This window comes from Budorcas taxicolor, chromosome 9, assembly GCF_023091745.1.
Source record: "Budorcas taxicolor isolate Tak-1 chromosome 9, Takin1.1, whole genome shotgun sequence".
NCBI lineage: Eukaryota > Metazoa > Chordata > Mammalia > Artiodactyla > Bovidae > Budorcas > Budorcas taxicolor.
The window spans coordinates 13685454-13708271 of NC_068918.1; the positions used below are offsets into that span (position 1 = coordinate 13685454).

Sequence of the window (22818 nt, forward strand, 5' to 3'; positions counted from 1 at the left end):
GAGGCTTGTTACACAACACAACAAGTAAGGACATAATAGCAAGGTTATACACATAACCTGTGTATAAGATAGGAAGAGAACCCTGCCAGACCTTGGTCTGAGACTTCTAACCTCCAGAACTATGAATAATAAATTTCAGTCTGTCATTTTGTTATAGCAGTCTAAGCTGACTAATACAAGTGTCCATAAGGGGCTTTGAAAAGTTTAAACATGTTCCTGTGAATCTAGAAGGCCACACAAACGTGGAGGACTGTGGACATGCCCAGAAAACACTTCGGAAGGCCCCAAACTCTTACCTCTGGCTGAACTTCAGATTCTGCAAAAGCAGGAAATAAAAGCTAAGGCAGAATTGTAGGCTGCCTGCCTAAGAGTTGAAGCCATGCCACAACACACACAAAGAACTCCTAGGCACAGGCTGGGAAATTTACTGGTTCAGACATTTAAGGAAAATTCTGTCTATTATCTGAATAAGCAGAGACCTCAGTGGTCACATATGACAAAGAATATCAATCTGACAGAATTAGCTTCAAAAAGTCACTAAATAGGAAAAAATAAATAAAATAAATAACCCCTGGAGAAGAAAGAGAATCTGATTTCAAGAGTTGCTACAGTATGGGAATTCCCTGATGGCTCGGTGGTTAGTGCAATTGCACTGCCAAGCCCTGGTCAGCGAACTAAGATCCAGCAACTATGAAAGATGAAAAGAGAAACGTCAAGTGTGGCCTATAAGCAAAAAAAGAAAAAAAAAGTCAAGAGAATGTTCCTAAGAATGCCAAGATCTTGAACTATTATAAAGAGTTTAAATCAATTATTTTAAATATGTCCAAAAACAAATTTTAAAAATCGCATCTAAAAATTTAAAAGAAAGTATGAGAATAACATCTCAAGAAATGAAGATTTAAAAAAAAAGAAATGAAGATTATCAATAAAGACAGAAACTATAGGTTAACTGAGATGATCCAATATGAAGAACAAAAAGAAAGAAAAAAGAATAAAAACAAACTGAGTATAAGGGATTTATGGAATACTATAAAAAGATACACAGGGGACTCACAGAAGCAAATAAGAAAGGACATAATATTTGAAGAAATAATGGAACTGGAAGATAGGAATTGATATATACATACTTATATATAAAATGGATACCTAATAAGGACCTCCTATTAATACAGGGAACTTTACTCAATACTCTGTAATGGGCTACATGGGAAAAGAATCTAAAAAAGGGTGGATACATGTGTATGTATAACTGATGCAAACTAATACAACACTGTAAATCAAGTATATTCCAATAATTAAACAAATAAATGCTATAGTGGTATATAAAAATAAAGTCAGTGGTAATCTGGAAAAGAAGAAATAATATCAGAGGGGGAGAAAACTAAGAGTGAAGAAAATCCGAATGCAAAATTAAGCAGTAAATGACAGCCAAGACAGGTGTAGCTCAGTCACCATGCCGTGCCTAACTCTTTGCAATCCCAGGCGTTGTAGCACACCAGGCTTTCCTGTACTTCACCATCTCCCAGAGTCTGATCAAGCTCATGTCCCCTGGGTTGGTGATGCCATCCATCCATTTCATCCTCTGTAGTAGTTTTTAACTTTTAATCCCATAACCTCATCTTGCCCCTCCCCTTTCCCTGCCCAAGAGTTGAAGAGTTCCCTTCCAAGAAAGGGAACAACCCAAAAAACCATCAACCAATGAATGGATAAAGGAGATGTGGTGTTTACATTTATGTATACATACATGTATCTGTGTGTGACATACAGTGTAATACTACTTGGCCATAAAAAAGAATGAAATTCTGTCATTTTCAATAATGAACCTAGAGGGTATTACGTTTAATGCTGCTGCTGCTAAGTCTCTTCAGTCGTGTCCGACTCTGTGCGACCCCATAGACGGCAGCCCACCAGGCTCCCCCGTCCCTGCGATTCTCCAAGCAAGAACACTGGAGTGGGCTGCCATTTCCTTCTCCAATGTATGAAAGTGAAAAGTGAAAGTTAAGTCGCTTAGTCATGTCTGACTCTTAGCGATCCCATGGACTGTAGCCTACCAGGCTCCTCTGTCCATGGGATTTGTCAGGCAAGAGTACTGGAGTAGGTTGCCATTGCCTTCTCAGATGCTTAATGAAATAAGTCAGAGAGACAAATACTTCACGTTATCACTTGTATGTGGAATCATGGAATTTAAATTTAAACACAAATGTATATAAAAAGATAAAAACAGATAAAGAGAACAAAGCAGTAGTAGTTACCACTGGGGAGAGGGAAAGGGGAGGGGCAAGATAAGGTTATGGGATTAAGAGTTAAAAACTACTATGTATAAAATGAGAAGGCAACAGGATATATTGTATAGTACAGAAAAATAAAGACATTGTTTTTTTACCAACTTTACATGTATACTATCATGTAAGAATTGAATCGCCAGTCTATGTCTGACGCAGGATACAGCATGCTTGGGGCTGGTGCATGGGGATGACCCACAGAGATGTTATGGGGAGGGAGGTGGGAGGGGGGTTCATGTTTGGGAACACATGTAAGAATTAAAGATTTTAAAATTAAAAAAAAAAAAAAAAAAACTTTACATGAAGCATAATCAATAAAAATATTGAGCCACAATGCTGTACACCTGAAACTAATATTGTAAATCAACCATACATCAATTAAAAGAAATACAGAAAAAAGTGTGATTGTTATAATTACATTAGGGCTTCCCTGGTGACTCATATGATAAAGAATCTGCCTGCAATGCAGAAGACCTGGGTTTGATCCCTGGGTTGGGAAGATCTCCTGGAGAAGGGAATGGCAACCCACTCTAGTATTCTTGCCTGGAGAATCCCACGGACAGAGGAGCCTGGTGGGCTACAGTCCATGGAGTTGGAAAGTCAGACATGACTGAGCCACTAACACTTCCAGTTCCATGATTGCATTACATGTAAGCCTCACTGTAACAACAAAGAAAAAGCTACATTAGATACATTGGAGCACCTATATAAAGTGAAGTCACTCAGTCGTGTCCAACTCTTTGTGACCCCATGGACTGTAGCCTACCAGGTTCCTCTAGTCCATGGGATTTTCCAGGCAATAGTACTGGAGTGTATTGCCATTTCCTTCTCCAGGGGATCTTCCCCACCCCGGGATTGAACCCGGGTCTCCTGCATTATAGACAGACGCTTTACTGTCTGAGCCACCAGGGAAGTCCTATATAAAGAAAATATTAAAAGCTGAAGGCAGAAACGGACATGAATACAATAAAAGAAAGGACCTTGGGCATCCCTGGTGGTCCAGTGGTTAAGAATATGCCTCCCAACGCACGGAACACAGGTTTGATCCTTGGTCTGGTAAGGTCCCACATGCTGCAGGGCAGCTAAGCCCATGTACCGGAACTACTGAACCTACACTCGAGAGCCCACAAGCCACAACTGCTGACCCCAGGCTCAGAGAGCCTGTGCTCTGCAACAAGAAGGGCCACTGTAATGAGGGGCCCACGGCCTGCAACTAGAGTAACCCCCACTCACCGCAACTGCAGAAAGCCCATGTGCAGCAACAAAGACCCAGCACAGCCAAAATAAATAATAAATAAATAAATAAACATTTTTACAATAGTAGAGGACTTCAATACTCCATATTCAACATGAATAAATAACCCAGACAAAATTAATACAGAAACAGCAGATATGACCAACACGATAGACCAAATCACCCTAACAGACATATATATAACACTCCATCCAATAGCAGCAAAACAGACATTCTTCTCAGGTGTACACAGAACACCCTGCAGGAGAGACCATGTGCAGACCCGCAAAACAATTTAAGACTGTAATCATATTAACTATCATCTCCAACTACAAGGGCATAAAATTAGAAAAATAGGAAAAAAACTGGAAAATTCACAAATGGTCTTGAATAATCAGGAAGTCAAAAAAGAAAGAGAAAGCAAAGAAAATACCTTGAGTCAAAGGAAAATGGGAAACACAACATATCAAAATTTAAAGGACTAAAGAATTTCTAAGAAAGATGGTTATACTGATAAATGCCCTAAAAAAAGATCTCAAAAGAACAACCTTTGAAGGTTTTTACACAACAAAGAACTATAAAAAGAAGAACAAAGCCCAAACTTGGCAGAAGGAAGGAAATACTGAAGATTAAGCAGAAACCAATGACTCAGACACTAGAAAAGCAAGAGAAAAGACCAACAAAGAGTTGTTTATTTGAAAAGAGAAAATTAACACACCTTTAAGTAGACTAAGAAAAACAAAACTCAAAATTGTAAATGAAAGAGGAAACATTACCATTGATATCACAGAAATATAAAGGATCATAAGAAACTATTATGGATAATTATATGCTAATGAACTGGACAACCTAGAAGAAATGGATCAGTTTCTAGAAACATGAAACATACCAAAACTGAATAATAAAATAGAAAATCTGAACAGACTAATAACAGAATAAGGAGAATGAATCAGCAGTCAAAAAGTTCCAAAACAGAATGCTTCATCAGTGAATTCTACCAAATATTTAAAGAAAAATTAACACAAATCCTTCTTAAATTAATCCCAAAAACCAAAGAGGGGGGAACACTTGCAAACTCACTTTATGAGGCCAACCTTATCCTGCTACCAAAGACAGACAAGTTAACTACAAGGAAATTACAGAACAATATCCCTGATGAATGTGTATATAAAAACCCTCAATAAAGTACCAATAAACATAATTAAACAGCACATTAAAAGGACCATACACCATGATCAACCTTGTGATGCACGGATAGTTCAAAATGTGCAAATCAATAAAGATGATACACAACATTAACAGAACAGAGGTTAAAAATCATATGATCATCTCAATAGTTGCAGAAAACGCACATGACAAAATTCAACATCAGTTCAGTTGCTCAATCGTGTCTGATTCTTTGCAAGTCAACATACATTCATAATAAAAACTGTCAACAAATTAGAAATGCAACAGGTTTTTGTATATTTGTTTTTAACCCTGTAAATTTATCCACTTATTATTTCTAATAGTATTTTGGTGGCATCTTTTACTATTAGAAATAATAAATGAATAAAGTTGCAGGGTAAAAAAATCAATATACAAAAACCTGTTGCATTTCTATACACTAACATTGAGCTAAGAGAAAGAGAAATTAAGAAACCAATCCACTTTACAATCACATCAAAAAGAATAAAAGACTTAGGAATAAATTTAACCAAGGAAATGAAAGATCTGCATACTGAAAACTACAAAACACGGAAAAAACAAATTAAAGAATATACAAATAAATGGAAAGATATTTCATGTTCACGGGCTAGAAGAACTGATATTGTTAAAATGTCCATTCTACCCAAAGCAATCTACATATTCAATGAAATCCTATAAAAGTTCCAATGGTACCTTTCATGGAAACAGAAAAAGTAATCCTAAAATTCACATGGAACCATAGAAGACCATAAGTGGCCAAAGCAACATTGAAAAAGTTCAACAGAACTGGAGTTGTCATATTTTCTGATTTCAAAGTCCTATTACAAAGCTAGAGGAAGCAATACAGGAACACCCTGGCATAAAAAGAGACATGCAGACCAATGAGACAAAACAGGCCAGAAATAAACTTTCATGTATACAGCCAATTACCCTCTAACAAGAATGTCAAAAATACAAAACAGGGACAGACAGTCTCTTCAGTTAAGGATATGATAAAAACTAATATCCACATGCAAAATAATGAAACTGGACAAAAATCAACTCAAAATGGATTAAAGCTTTAAATCTAAGACCTGAAACCAAAAACTCCTAGAAGAAGAAGCAGGAAAAGCTCCTAGACACTGGCCTTGGCAATGATTTTTTAGATGTGACAACAAAACCACATGTAACACAAGCGAAAATAAACAAGCAGTGTTCCATGAAACCAAAAATCACACCAAAGAGTCAACAGAAAAGGCAACCTTGGAATGGGAGAAAATAACTGCAAAGCATGAGAGATCAATGTCCAAAACATATAAGGAACTCATATAAATTCAATAGCCAAAAGAAAAACTACAGACTTAGAAGACAAACTTCTGGTTACCAAAAGGGAAAGACTGGGGTGAAGGATAAATTGGGAGTTTGGGACTGACATATACATACTACTATATTCAAAATAGATAACCAACAAGGACCTACTGTATAGCACAGGGAATCTTGCTCAATATTCTGTAATAACCTAAATGGGAAAAGAATTTGAAAAAAGGATGCATGTATATGCATAATTGATTCAGTTTGCTGTATACCTGACACTAATACAACATTATAAATCAATAATAGTCCAATGTAAAATAAAAACTTTATTTTTAATGGGCAAAAGATCTTAGACATTTGTCCACGGAAGACATACAAATGGCCAACAGGTAAATGAAAAGGTGCTCAATGTCACTGTTTATCAGAGAGATGCAAATCAAAACCACAAGGACATGTCACCTTATACCTGTTAGGAAGGCTATTCTAAAAAAAAAAAAAACAAGATAACAAGTGAAGATGTGGAAAAAAGGTTACTCTTGTGCCCTGTTGAGAGGAGTGTAAACTGGTAAAGCCACTATGCAAAGAGTATGGAGGTTCCTCAAAAATTAAAACTAGAATTATCATACAATATAGTAATCCCAATCTTGAGTATTTAGCTAAAGGAACTGAAATCTGGATTTTGAAGATACATCTGCATTCCCATGTTCACTGCAATATTATTCACAATAGTTAAACTACAGAAATACCTAAATGTCCATCAACAAACTGATTAAGAAAGTGTGGTATATATAGAAAACAGAACACACAGTGTATCACTCCTATGACTAAAGACACCTGGTAAATAAAACACGGGTGTATTCCTGATAAAGTATATAAATACATCCTCTTTATAAATTTTGGTTCAATTATTAGTCTATTTATTTTACTTCAGACACATTCATATGAGGGGAAAAACAGACAAGAAAGAACTTTTGTAGACTATCTATCAACACTACACTCCCTGTTGTCAATTTTTCATCTCAATCATGTAAGTAGCTGGGTATGAAAATGTTAAATCTAATCTCAACCACTATTAATAATTCTTATAGAGTTCATTTCCACATAGGTAATGAAAATTTTCTATTCCATTCCTTCACTGTTAGTAATCATCTGTATAGCTTATTCTAAATTTAAGCCTTTGTTGATTAATTCAATAAAAGCAGAAAATAAGATTTGTGTACTTTTATCATTTTTAAACTGTATCTTAAATATCTAAAATGTCCTAACTTTTATTAATACCTTTTATCACAATAGCTTCATCAGTATAGAGGTAGTCCAAAATAACTCTCAGTATGTCAGAATGTATTGGCATTTCCAGAGCTGCACAACTGGAAGCCTAAATATAAGTAAAACAATTAATTGTCAACTACAAAATAACACTACAATCTGACTGAGGTGATCAGTATGAAAAACTTTTAACAGGAATCACATCAAATGCAAAAGAATATAATGTTAAAACACAAAGCTAAGATGAGATACATTTAATTTTAAAATGCCTTGTAACATGAAAAAGAATCAAGAAAATCTAAGAAAAAAGAAACAAACTGGTATTCCAAATATAACTCCAAATAATAATGGAGAATTCATTTAAGTAATTATTTTGCAACAACTTTAATTTCAAAACAATGCTATTTTCCAGCCAGTTTAAGCATAAAGTCAGTAACTGAGTTAAAAATATTAAAAAATTTCTTTAGTATATAATTTCCCAAAAATATAAAGCATAATTAGCAGCCTATGTGGTTTCTACTTAAATCTTACCTCAATCCATGAGCTACTCAGCATACTATGAAAATATTCTGAAAGAAAAAGAAATTCAATCAAGAATAGGAATCAATACCAAAACAAATAAATCTGCAACCAACAAAAAGTAAACCTACCAAGTCTAGCACAGAGAACGCATTTATGACAAGGAAATTCCTTTCCATCCACTGATTTCATGGTCACATCACATAAAAATGAACTGGAAAAAAAAAAGTTTAACTGAAGCAAAAGCAATTTTAGGATTTGTCTTAACTTTTGATTTTTTTTTATATGGCACCTAATTAAAGGTGGCATATAACAAACAACTTGAGGGAATACATACAAATAAAATATTTTATCTCCTTCCACTTTATGGAAAAAAATAAGGCCTTACAACAAAATATAGTATTTGTAAAAGGAACTGTGTACAGATAAATATTCAAGAAAGTCTTCCTTCTAATTTTCCTTTTTCAATACAGCCCAGGTGCTAATTAATATGACATTAAGCGGCATCACAGTCAAAGGTCATTAATTCACTTATTTGTACAACCTATTCCGTGCTAAGCACAGTCTATATACAACCAGGTTTTTCTCTAAAATTTTCTACCTACAAGAGACAAATACCTAAAAATAAAAACTTTAATAATAAACATATTTAGAATAATATATTATGGAAAAAAAATTATACTAAAGGAAATAATCTTCATAATGATGAAGAGAAGAGGCATAATTATTTTGGTTTCTGGGTTAACATCATTACCTATTTATAAAAAAAATACAAAATTTAGGGAAATTTTAAAAAATTCTTCATTAGAGAGTAATCAGGAAAAAAAAATGAACTCTATCTTACTGAGCAGTTAACATTTTATCCATTTGCCTCAACAATTCTCCAACATTTCCAGGCATGAAAAAGATTAATAAAGGTAAGAGGGTATCCACATACACATTTTGCTGCATACATGTATAAATAAAGAAAGCTCTATTTCCAGTTAGGTCCCCAAATCTAGAGATGAAAAGTTTATCTTCATTTCCTAACTTACCATTTTTTCTGAGTTAGCTTTGGTTTACTACCAGTTTTCTTGGCAATGATACTAATTTCTTCATTTTCATATCTGACTCCATCTAACCTATCAAGGATAAAAAGTAACAATTGGTGACTATATTCCCCTACCAAAATAACAAAAATCCAACAAATAAGCCCAGATCTAAACATGATTATATAATCTGTATCACCTAGAAGAGTATCTCAGCAAACCCCTACTCTGTGATAAGGAAGTCATACAGTCTCCTTCAATTTTACTTAATATTTAGAATGTGTTAAACATCATTACTGACAAAAAAACAAGTGAAAGCTACGACACAAAATGCTTCATGGTTTCAATTAGAAAACATGATAAACTCTCCTCCCTTGGCTCCTGCCCCACAACTAAGGTTATACTGCCAAAGGCAACATAAATACCTTAAAAATAGAGAATTCCAAAAAATCTGGTTTGTTAAGATGACAAATATTGTCAGGCACTGTACACATGCTTTATGACCAAACTACACCAGTAACATAAGGTAAATATTATCCCTCTCATTTTATCTACTGAGAAACTGAGGTTCAAGAAGTAAGAAATTTGCCCTAGCTAGTTACAGTGGAGCTAAGAGACACATATAGGTCTAACTCCAAAGACAGTACTCTTTCCAGAATACCACACTGCCTGCCACTCCAGATCCCTGTTACAGAGACACCATGAGAGTTCAAATCCACGAACAGCCTTCCTATCCTTTAGTGTTTTAATCCAGGGAATCCTAGAGATAGCTTTAGCAGAAAACAGAGAAACAGGTCCCTGAAAAGAAAGAAACAGATCCAAACAGAAAGGGGAGGGGGAGAGAAAAGGAGAGAGAAAGGGAAAGTGAGGGAAAGAGAAAAGAGAAGGAAGATGAGGAGGGGATGGAGGAGGCCGGGGAGGGGAAGAGAAGGACCAAGATCAGCAGCAGGAACAAAGCCAAGTAAAGCTGAGTACGGGAAAAAAAAAAACAAAAAAAAAAACAGCAGAATTTCTAAAAGGAAGATATAATGAGGTGCATGAAGAGATACTGAGGAGGAGTCATACCTACTACTTAAATTACTGAAACCAAATTTCTTTGCGACATTTTGCAACAATTTTACAGGATCATCTTCCCCAACACTTTTTACTTTTTTGGAAGATTTGGATTTACTCTTCTGCTTTTCACTAATTGTATGAGCTTGATTACTTTTATAAACTTCAAATGCTGACTTCTGATTATCTTCATGGGAACTCATTTTATTCGAATGACAATTTGGAGTGCCTGGATATCCTTCTGGTTTTCTGTTTAAATTTAGTCTTGGTTTGAAGCCATGAGTTAAAAAGTCGCAAGTATCTGTGTATATAAACTGCAAAAGGTGTTCAAACAGGTCAGGATGAACCTTTTCTACCACAAAGAGATGGCAACCTGCAGAATCTTCATCTTTCCGGTAAACATCTGTGAAATCTAATGCGGTACCATCCGAAAGAAACAATTTCTGGAAAAAGTCAGAACGCACTGCCAAAATATATTTATGTGCAGGGAAGAGTCTACTGCCAACTTGAAATGTCACATCATGGATGTTGTCCATTTCATCCGTTTCCCTCAACAGCTTGCCAAACTCCTCAAAAAAGGATGAGGAGGACACAGTTGGAATTTCATAAAGGCTAGAAATGAAACAAAAATTATTTTCACTTTCAAAATAATGAAAAAAAAGAAAACACAAAAAACCAAGAGCATCCCTAGGCAATTCTCCTAAAGTATAATTTCTTTTTTACTTAGAAAATCTTTCACTTGACATTTCCAATAAGAATATTGCATTTGACATTTCCAATAAGAATACTGCATCTTATTCCAATAAGAATAAGACATTTCCAAAAGAATAAATAATTTTAGATAACCCTTTAAATATTTTCTATTCCTTTATGTATTTCCCCTAAACTAACATGGCAAGAATTAAGTTTTCCTTTGAAAGGAGAGTTTTCTGTTTCTATAGGGAAACACTAGAACATAAATTGGAATGACTTCTCGAGAAATTTTTTAAATGTATTTTTTAAAGTATTACTGAAAACATTCAAAAAGAGTTCAGTACAGTGTTCAACCTTTTCCTGTTTTATATTCTTTCATGTCACAAGTGGAGAATATATATAAAACAGCAAATAAATACTTTAGGTCGCAGACCCCAGAATAAGTTAGAAACTCAAGGAAATAAAGATAAATATACACACACACATCAGTCCATACCCCTGGCTCTTTCAGTACTGTAAGCATGCAATCATGCCTTCCCAATCTACATTTCACTCTTCTCGGCAGGGTGACTGACTCCCCTGGTCTGCCTGGGACTGAGCAGTTTCCCAGGAGAGGAAACTTTCAGTGCTCAAGATGGGACAGACCTGGGCAAACCAGGAGGAATAATAATCCTGTCTCTAGGACTTTTCACCCTCTTTAGTAAGACCCTTGATATTTATCTTAAACCTGTCATCTCTGTAGTATTGTGACAGAAGATTTGCACTGAGATTCACAGTGCCCTCCAGATGACTCTGCACTACCTCTTCTATCATTTCCCACTGTACTCAATGGTCAGAAATTTTTTTAAACTATGTAACAAATATTTATATTTCTCAAAATCTGAGAACCTACAGGACATCACGAAGTACCATAAGACATCAATAAATTCTGTGTGCATGTGTACATATCACCTTCAATATTTTCAATAAATATCCATTTACAAGCTAAAACACTCATAATTTCCAATATAATAAATTCTACCTTTGAGTTAACCTAGTAATAGGATTATATGTCTGAAGTCTCTACAAGACTTGACAACAGCTATTCAATTAAATTTGTACCAGGAACTATTGAAAACAAAAGAAAACTCAATGACTCTTCCTTCTAAAAATGAAATTTAATATAGACAAGTGTACATTTACCTTGTTTTAGGATCTGACTGCAAGACTGCAAAGTTGCATCCACTTGGATCTGTGCTGACACTAACAGCTCTATGGGCAAAAGTAAGTTTCTCAAGTCGAATTCTTTCATATACACTATTTATATCAGAGACACAAGACACATCTGGTGAGGAATTATGAAGGTTTGATAAAATCTCTGCTAAAAAGAAAAAAATAAACTTTCATTAATCAAGGCTTTATTGAAACTTAAAATGATTTAGGAGTAAATGGAATAGAAAACAATTAGGAGAATAGGGAAATCTTTTGTCTGTGTTAAGTCTTTTTGAAGAACTACATCTCTCTCTTCAACATAATTTACACCCTATATATATTATTTGTCTGATAGGAAATTTTGGTGGGTCAATTCTCAATTATTCATAATTTTTTTTTATTTTCTTTTTTCAATTACTCATGATTTTGTCCTCCACACTGCAAGCAAAGTTGTCTAAAAGGCAAATACGATGTTTATACTACCTTTACAAATTTCTCTGCTTCCATTAAAAATGTCATTTGCTTCCTCCCTTCTTCTCCCCCTTCCATTTATTCAGCACATATCTGACTGGCCACATGTGCTACGGTGACATAGTGCTTTTCAGTGTAGCCCTAGTAATACTGTGGTGAACAAGATAGCACGCCTCTACGATCGTGGAGTATACAATCAAGCCGAGAAGACAGACGCTAAACAAACGAGTTTCTCAGCACAAGTCAGATCAAGGATATGAAAGAAAAATATGGCATGTGCATGCAAGCAAATGTTTCTGCCTGTAGTATGAAAAAGGTTTAAAGTAAATAAAGACAAAGAGATCACTGACAAAACTAAGAGTCCAGAAAAAGAATGAACACTGTAAGACTGAGGTTGTAGCAATGAAACTAGAGAAAGCAGAGATTTCAAAAATATTTGAGATGGAAGTGACAAAACTTGCTGACCAATCAGCTGTAGAGGGTGAGGGAAAACGGGGTGTGAAAGATAGCCATTTACTTAAAAACACTGAAAAGCAGACACATAAGCATGAGAACGTGGATTCAGCTTTAGACCACTAATTATGACGAAGACATGATTCTAAGGGCTCCAACACAAGCCAAAATGCCTCTGGTTACTCTCAATGTCACTCTCTTTTACTCACAGGGATTTACTAATCTTCCTGACACTCAGTTATTCCAATTTCCATGTTCTTAAAAAACTTATGTGTAAATTAGTATCTGTCTCCATGAACTGCAAATATTTCTAAATGTATCTATTGCCCCTACAAACTCATGGCTGTCTGAGAACAGGGGCCCATCTTACATATTTTTGTATCATTAAAACCTAGCCCTATATCTAGCACATAGTAAATATACCGTAAATGTTTATAGACGTATATAATCTATAAAGAAATAAAATACTACAAATCAATAAATATCCAAAAATCATTCCTTTGTGGCTTTATAATTTTGAAGAATATGTTTATAATTTCCTGAGTAATTATAAATGTTCTTTATATATCTTTTAGCATATAATAACTGATTTGTTCATTCAATAGATGACTTAATGAGGGAAGGAAATATGCTGAATGCTAATGATTACAAATTAACCTTGATTTCACTGTGAGGATATAATGACTATATATCATGGTTCTTGCCATCTTATAATATGATAGGAGACCAACATTAGAAAAATTAATCACAAAGATAAATACATAAAAACAAGTAAAAATAAGCTATAAGATAAAAATACAAAGAGAACATTAAAAGTTAAACAGGGTAACCAAGTTTAAATAATCGATGAAAACATCTCTGATGAAGCATAAATTAAGCTGAGATGTGAAAATCAGAAAAGGCCCTGGGACCAACCACAACTGGACAAGACTGAATACCTGAAGGTCAGAGTGTCTGGAGAGTGGTAATGAGAGGGAAGGAACTCAAGAATTCAGAGATGCAGACAAGGGTTAGAGCAGGAGCCTTGTAGGCCGTGTTCAAGAAGTGAGGAAACCATCAAAAAGTTTTTAAACACAGGTATAATGGGTATAAAAGCTCACTCTGGTAAGAGAATAAAGAGAAACAGAGTTGAAAAAAGGAAATGTTTTTTGCAGTGACCATTTGATGTGACTTGGGCTAGGGTGGAAGCAATGAGATATGAAGAGGTCAATGAATTCTAGATTTTCTGGAAGAAAAAAAAAAATCAACAGATTACTAACTATGGATGAAAGAAAAACGCTGCTACTAGAGTTAAAAAAAAAAACAATGTTAAGCAATCCACAAGTTTGTAAATTCATAGTCAGAAAATCAAAAATGAACTATATAATGAATAACTCCTATTTTCCATGCTAGCATCTTAAAGTTTTCCTTTATATTCATCAAGGAATGAATAAAACTTGCCTCAAATTATTCAGTAATTATTTAATAAAGCAACCTGTACTTTTAAAATTCTCAATGAATATAAAAACCTTATTCTTCCTGTAATCTTCCTCTAAATCCTAAACTACCTTATAAAAGTTTCATTTTATATATTCAAAAAACAAAACAAAAAAACCCCAAAACACCCCAAAGCATAAGCCATTCAATTCTCAATCTGGGGAGAAGGGGATAAAAAGGAATTTGGAAGATTGTTCAAATCCACCTGCAAAGTTTTTTGTTTTTAATTTTATACTGCTCTGTCCCTAGAGCCAAGGCTGGAGATTAGCAATACTCGGTTACTGATGGGAATGTAAACCACGATTTCAGGGCATACTGACAGATAGACGTTTGAGAATTTAGGATTTAAGTGGATTGAATTCCCTTTGTTTACCTGCACACAGACAAACCAAAATCAAAAGAAGAGAGATAGAGGTAAAATCTAGTGACATTTGTCAGTTAAACCTAATAATAAGTAAGTACAAAATTAAACATTAGCTAGAAGGTACTTTTACATGCTATTTACATATATGAACTAACCTTTCTTTTCAGAACTCTTTCTTTTTTCTTCAAACCATTTCCCTCTAAATCCCTCTCCATCTCGTGTGACAAAAAGAATTTCATTTCTACTTAAAGCAATATCAGAAATGAAGACTTGGCGTGGATAGGCCCATCGACACTGCTTCATAGAACTGTTGAGAGATCTCCAGCAAAATACCTAAGATAAAACCAAATTACAGTGGAATAGAAAGCAATATAGCAGCTGAACAACCAAAAAATGAAATCAACAGATCTTATCTCAAAAACTAAGAGCTCTCAGTATGTTTCAATGTTCATTTTTCCATAGTAAAAAAATATATAAAAGCCATGATGGTGTATCTTTCAGAAAATACATCAAGCAAACATGAAGCATTAAAAATGCTTCAAAGACACTTCTCTTAAGAAGTAATGTTCAGTGTTACTCATTTGGAGCAAACATATGCTACAATGTTTAGCATACAATGTTTAGCATACAATATGCTAAAGAAAAGCAAATTCTTAATGCCAAACCTTGTATGTCAGACTTAAGAGTAATATTTACAAGAATGAAAACCACCCTGCAAAAATCCAAACTTTACTCTCGAGGGGAATAAAAAATATGTCTGCATAACTCAAGTAAAACAAAATCTCAGAGACAGAACAGTCATCATAGACTTCAGGTGCTTTCACGTGGTTCTGCCAGCCTTAGCGCTCCCGAGAAACGGCCAAGGGGCTGTTGCTCAAGGACTGAAAATGACAAGAGGCCAGATGCTGGGCTTTCCAGTCTATCTAGAGCAGCAAGCCTTTTTTTCATCTACATCACAGACAGGCATTCCAAGCACGATTTCATTTGAAAAATTAATACTACTGATCTTGAAAAGCTCAATCTCCTCATAATTAAGAATCTTAAAGCACAGAATGGTATCTGCCAAGGTCACTCAAGTTACGTACACAAAATATAGACTGTACTGATCAGCTGTTACCATCAGAACTTGTCTTGTCATTTTTAAAGTTATTAATTTTACAGGAAGTAAGTATCCACATGAATAAACAAGCTAGATCTCTATTTATATACATGAATTATATCCCAAAGTCAAACGTTTTTAATATTCAACTTTTTAAATGTAATTCTATGCCTCTGCTTCCTTCTTTTAGTACAAATTAGATCTCTAATTCTTAAAGATAGTTCCCTCAAATAAAATGATCAATCACAGAAGATGTATACCTACAATGTACCAGTAGGTAGAGGTTTATGATTAATTCTTCAGTTTCTAAAATGTCAATTTTTATAGCAATTTATAATACCTCAATACACTTATTGTATGTTTTTATCTTATAAACAAAAAGCAGATACCAATCTGTTTTTCCAGTCACAGTGTAAAACTTATTCAGTGTTTCTAATGTATAATACATATTTTTAATTGACAATTTTATCAAGGAAATGAAAATTACAACTCTAATTACTTAAATGAAAAGAAACAAGAGAGGATTTTTTTTTGGCTGCAACAGCTGGCATGCAGAATCTTAGTTCCCTGACCAGGGATCAAACCTATGCTCCCAGCACTGGGAGTGTTGAGTCTTTACCACTTGACTGCCAGGGAAGTCTCAGAGATTCTTTATATAGTGATCCAGAAATACATTATATTTTCTATATGACAGTTATAATCTCTGTATATATAATATTTTGTGTACATTTAAGATCAAATTTGAGAGATAATTTCCAATTATATATTTTTAATACTGCCAGCTTAGTTTTTTACTTTTTTAAAAGAGTAGTTATATACCTCATATCTATATAATTTAATATCATTTTTGAATACTTAGTGTATATATCAAATAACTCATCAAATCCCTTACTTCTATTTTAAACACAATAAATGAAATTTTAAACTACAGTTTAACAACGCAGTACTATGCAACATGAAATGTCATACTTTCTTTGAAATACCAATTAGTATTTCAAGCCAATTAGTATTGGACATCAAAAACAAGTAGGGACAAAAACAAGTAGGGAAGCAAAAGTCAGTAGGAATCCACTATCATAGCAACACAGTTTTACATTATCAGGTCCTCTACAGCTGTCAACTGAGAACAAGATTACTTAGCTTTTGCATAAATATATACTCACCCTTCCAGCTCCATCCATTGCAAGAATGCAAATTTTTTGACCCCCATTTTCTTTCAAATGTTCAGGATCAACTTTGTATTCCATATGCCCCCCAGAAACAAGAACCTTTTTCAAGTTTAGTTGTCTGAATGAAAAAAAAAAATTCTAGATTAATATGTTTGCTATAATATACCAGCTCAATTTTAAATAAATTACTATTCAAACAATAATTTAGGGTGATTGCCGTGAAAGATAAAGTAAGGTGATTTGACCACTGGTATCCTTAGTCCCTCCTTTTATGAGTTTCCCCTACACAATGACCATTTCTTTCTATGGCAAGTTTCTACCTACTCAGACATACATGCTATGTACCTAAAACCCCATGTGCTAACATATACATTCTCCCCAGATTAAGTAACTGGTAAGGCGAAAAAGCTCCTATATATTATCTGCATTCTTAATAGAAAAAATTTAAACAAAACAGAAATCCTTTCAAAACAAAACAGAAATCCTTATTTCAAATACGGACAACTTTAGATACAGCTACTATAAAAATAATTAGTATTGCTAATAACCCATCCACTAGTCAATTCATTACACATTTCATCATATCTACACGTGATGCCTATGGCACTGTGTGAAATCTGCCTGCTACTACTCCAGTGACTGTTCTCTCTTTCAGGTATTTTTAAATGTTTAAAAATATTTTATTTTAACATTTTAACTTATATTTTTATATTTTATTTAAAAAATAAAAATAAAAAATTTAAAATATTTTTTAATGTTTTTCTTTTCCAAATTACTACACTGTAACAAAAGAATTTTCTTAGGCAAAACTTGGATGTAACATATTTATGTAACTTAATGTTGTCAGGGTAAGTTTTATGAATGCAAAGCAACAACAAATTCTTACATTCCATAGATCATCTCATGCTCAGAAAGAAATCTACATAACTCAGTTCTAAGAAACATGTTTGATCACATTTTCATATTTTTATAACTGAAATATGACCTTACAATTGGTAACTTTCCAACTGTTACACACAGAAGATAAGTTGTGTATATTAACAGTTGACATCTTCTGTTCATAATGGTATCTGTTCACAAAGTTACCATCTCACTGACACTAGCAAAAGCACATTCTGTTGCATTTCAGTTCAAATCCCTGATTACTTTAAAAGTTGGTTGGCTACTCTCTAGAATTCCTACACATGCCTATTCCCACTAACTGAGCTACTGTACCTGTTCAAAGATCGATTTCTCTACTTGTATGTGTTACTACACTTATAATGAAATATGTAAACCAACAAAATAGTAGTCTGAGAACACTTTCTATAAAGGCATAATACTTTAAAATGATGCAACAAATATGACAAGCAAAAAATTACTGTCAAATCAGATATAGACTAACCAACTATATTAAATACTGAAAAATGAAAAATACAGGATTCTGCCCTTAACTTACTTCATAATAGTTTTTAAGCACTTGCTCCTAAGGTAATTCAAAATGAAGTAACAGATAACACATTACAAATATGGTTTATGCACAAAAGACAGAACTCCAGCTGACTCATCTATACTTAAACCTTAAGTTTTATAATTCCCTGCTTTAACTGACTTTTTGATTAGACAGCAGACTACTTGTTTACCACATGCTACTATGACGACAGAGGATGAGATGGCTGGATGGCATCACTAACTCTATGGATGTGAGTCTGAGTGAACTCTGGGAGTTGGTGATGGACAGGGAGGCCTGGTGTGCTGCGATTCATGGGGTAGCAAAGAGTTGGACACGACTGAGTGACTGAACTGACTATAATATGTTATTATCAGATAAAAACTGGCTATATGAAAATATACCAATTAGGTATAAATACTTGGACTGAATAGAGGGTACAGAATATGATTAACAATGTTTTTAAATTAATGTGTAATGTATACAGGCTATACATGAACCAAAGATGATTGTGTCACAAACCAAGAATTATGATTAATCTAGTTCTGTGCACCCGAAGCATAAAAAAGGGAAACTTACAGGTCATGTTTAACCATATGTTATCTTAATTCAGAAATACTCTTTACAACCCTACAAAGAACTTTTACATATATTTACTGAACATTTGCCAAAAGATTATCATCTTAGGCAAAGACTCTTGACTTTCCTACCATTCAATGTTCCCATTTGACACTTCAGAGAATAACATAAAGCTGAAACTCAGATATTTGCTGAAAGAGTTGAATTATTAAGGTATGTTTCTTTCACAGAAATATACATACTTAGAAGCCAGCTTCTTGCACTGATAGTCTGCAAGTAAGTAAATGTCTCCCTTTGTGGTGACACAGACAGTAGCCCCATCACTAGCAGCAACCAAAGACAGAGTGATGTCCTTATGATGAAGGGCAGAGACTTGACGAGGAGCAGTTACACACTTTTCCCCATTGGGATCTAGTAAATAACCTAAAAAATTACATAAACAAACAAATCACAAAATACCCATTTTAAGAACACAATTTATTTTTCAGATATTGTCATCCTGGATTTCTTACCCAGTTGTCCACCATTTAGTCCCATAGTGTAAACAGCTTCTCTAGTCCACAGCACGGTATGAAACCTGCCAGCTGCTACTCCAATGATTGTCCTTCCTTTCAGATACTTTGCCTGCATCTGTTCAAAAGACAAGTACGGCTTCAGTTTATTATGTGTCTATAACTAACAGAATTTTGCAAAAGATCCAGCAGACCAGGGTAGCAAATACAGGGCATACTTGCTGCCAGTAACCCCTTCAAGTGCTAACGACAGTCATCACCAATAGATCTCAGCACTAATACTGACTTCAAGTCCTCTCAGAACATAAGACATTTGATGTAGCCACCTTAAGTCAGCAGTTTTAACATATAAAAAACTTTATACAAACCAAATCATTAAACTTTTGTTAACAAGCAATATAAACAACAGGCATTCTGGTTCTTATTAGAAAACATGGTACTTTTACATTTGATATATCCTGAGTCTCTAAACAGTAACACTGCTGACAATTTGAATCAGATGATTGTTGTGGGGGACTGTGTCATAGAAGGTTCAGCAGCATCCTTGGCCTCTGTCCACCAGATGTCAATACCACTATCCCCACCCCTACCCCCAGCTGTAACAACTAAAACTGTCTCTAGACACTGGCAAATGACTCTGGGGCACAAATCTGCCCTCACTTAAGAACACTGGATATGTCTGTAACAAGCCAGAGCTCCAAGATAGCCACACAAAGAGAATGAAAATGTGAGTAAAAGCTACCATTCCTAAAGAAGTCTACAATATGATTAAATATCTACAAATTCCACAGTTGATTGAGGAAAATGGCTTCTAAGAAGTACCACAGATCGGAAACTACCTCTAATTATCTTGGAGTAATTACTATTGATTCACTAGCCATCCAGAATGCAAAAGCATTGGATTTTAAAGCTTTATTAATAAAAAAAAATGTATATCTAATAATCATTTTAAATCCAGAGAATTAAATCAGTGAAGAATTTTAATACCAGAAATGCAAAATTTTATGAGTTGAAAACACATGTGTTATAGATGATTCTGCTGCTGCTGCTAAGTCGCTTCAGTCGTGGCCGACTCCATGAGACCCCATAGACGGCAGCCCACCAGGCTCCTCTGTCCCTGGGATTCTCCAGGCAAGAATACTGGAGTGGGTTGCCATTTCCTTCTCCAATGTATGCATGCATGCTAAGTCGTTTTAGTCGTGTTGGACTCCGTGCAACCCTATGGACAGCAGCCCACCAGGCTCCTCTGTCCAGGGGATTCTCCAGGCAAGAGTACTGGAGTGGGTTGGCATTTCCTTATCCAGCAGATGATTCTGGTAATATATTAATTTAAAGCACCAGTCCTGGCCTGTGTACTAGTTCCCTGAAGGTGAGGGAAGGCCACCTTCTGCTGGTAGTGGTACAGCAGAAAAATGGACAATGGAACACAAAACAGTGGCTTTCTGGCTTGCATTCCCTCGAATAGACTTGCCAGGTGAGAATGCTGTGCAGAGACAGACTGACCATGAAGCCAGAAAGCGTAAGCTTCTGGGGACCTCATTTGCATGGCCTCTTTTCTACTTATAAAAAATTTGTGTATTTTTTTAAGGAGGGCCTCAAAATTAAGCTTCAAACCCCAAATATCTGGATCCCCCTCTGCTTGTGACCACTTGTAAGTTGAATCAAAGGCAGTTTGCTGCCTAATATCCCAAGTGCTTTCTTTCCTTCTCACTCCAAACAAATTTTAATTTGTACTATGCTCAGTTCCTCCTGTGAAAAATAAAATATATACCACTGAAGAAACACACACCACTGACTATAGGTAAAATAAGTTGCTCTTATCAACACCTTCTATCTTTCTGTCCATATAGGTTTTATGGCAATGGTCACATTATTGTTTAAAAAAGAGAAGTTTACCTGTCTGGGTATATTACAACTGGAAGGCGGAGGAATGAGTCCTAATTGATGAAAAATATTTAGACCAAATGTATAAACACATCCATCTTCAGTTAATACAACAGTGTGATCCTTAGCAGCTGCTACTTGAGAACAATTATGACCACTCAGTCCTTCCACAAGCCTAGGGACCTACAAAATAAAATTAACTTTAGTATATTACATTAACCATTTATATAAAATATACAAATAGAATCTGAGGATATTACATCCCAAATGACATGACTGCTATATGGCTGTATCATTCATAGGCAAACTCTACAATTCAACAAGGAGGGGGATGAATTTACTAGGACACAGACATTGCTTTATAAATAAAATACAAAATCCCAGTAAAACATTTTAATAAAACAATTGGATTTGATAAATGATTTTGAGCCCTTATCATATATCATACACCAAGTGCAAATTTGTTTGGTCTGAACAAAGGGCACTCTTTAACCGAAGTATTCACTGGTGGAGTGAAGCAATAAATAAAAATACAGGAATCAACACAGCCCTTCAATGATTACCAAACAATATTATATTCCTTTAAAGTCATCTGTTCTGGGTTCAAATCTTAATCCAGCCATTTACCAGCTGCTGCTGCTACTGCTAAATTGCTTCAGTCGTGTCCGACTCTGTGTGACCCCATAGGCGGCAGCCCAGCAGGCTCCCCCATCCCTGGGATTCTCCAGGCAAGAACATTGGAATGGGTTGCCATTGCCTTCTCCAATGCATGAAAATGAAAAGTGAAAGTGAAGTCGCTCAGTCATGTCCGACTCTTAGCGACCCCATGGACTGAAGCCTATCAGGCTCCTCCATCCACGGGACTTTCCAGGCAAGAGTGCTGGAGTGGGGTGCCATTGCCTTCTCTGCATTTATCAGCTATTTGATCTCAAAAAAATCTCTTAACTTCTCTCATTTTCTTCATCTAAATGCAAAATAATAACAGTATTTTGGATGATAATAAGATCAATATAAGGAGTAAATGAGTTGGTAAGCGCAAAACAACCATCTCTGGCTCAGAGTAAACAACTGATAAATGAGTACTATTATTACTACTGTCATTATGTATAAAATGAGGATAATAAGGCTATAACTTCACAAGGCTGTTTAAGGCTTAAATCAAGGTAACAATACTAAATGGAAAGCATAAACAATGCCTAGCACATAATATACCATTCAAATAATAGAAGCAATTATCATAGCTTGCTCTCCTTTTTAAAGACCTCTTAATTGATGAATATGCCAAAAGTCCCCTCAAAAAAAAAAAAAAACTTAAAAATAAACTAGTAAGGTATTTTCCTGAATGTAATGATTATTAGGTTTTCCCAATTAGCTGACTCAATTTTGTGATTATATAATTATAATTTTTGTGAAAATATTGGCTCAATTTTTAGACCACAAATACCTTAATGAGAAGTTTAAAATGAATAAATCCTGGACTACAACAGGAAAAATGGTTTACAATTAGTAAATTCCTTTTAAAATCTCAACTATGGAAATATTTTAAAGCTTATTTTTATATACTATATCTCCTGACTCAATACTTGCTATAAGAAAAAATTTTTTGATGCTTTAGAATTTTATGTGTTTAAATCT

General features: G+C 34.7%; 1 protein-coding gene across 1 annotated transcript in view; it reads right to left on the minus strand.

The window, feature by feature from the left end:
• IBTK (inhibitor of Bruton tyrosine kinase) overlaps positions 1–22818 on the minus strand; it is an 80619-nt gene that overhangs the window by 43565 nt on the left and 14236 nt on the right. Inside the window, exons 5-15 of the mRNA XM_052645753.1 lie at positions 21196–21366; positions 19300–19417; positions 19030–19210; positions 16774–16897; positions 14667–14844; positions 11739–11913; positions 9876–10475; positions 8817–8903; positions 7914–7996; positions 7795–7832; positions 7276–7372 (exon numbers count right to left, since the gene is read on the minus strand). Coding sequence (XP_052501713.1) covers positions 7276–7372; positions 7795–7832; positions 7914–7996; positions 8817–8903; positions 9876–10475; positions 11739–11913; positions 14667–14844; positions 16774–16897; positions 19030–19210; positions 19300–19417; positions 21196–21366 — 1852 coding nt within the window. The remainder of the gene's footprint in view (positions 1–7275; positions 7373–7794; positions 7833–7913; positions 7997–8816; positions 8904–9875; positions 10476–11738; positions 11914–14666; positions 14845–16773; positions 16898–19029; positions 19211–19299; positions 19418–21195; positions 21367–22818) is intronic.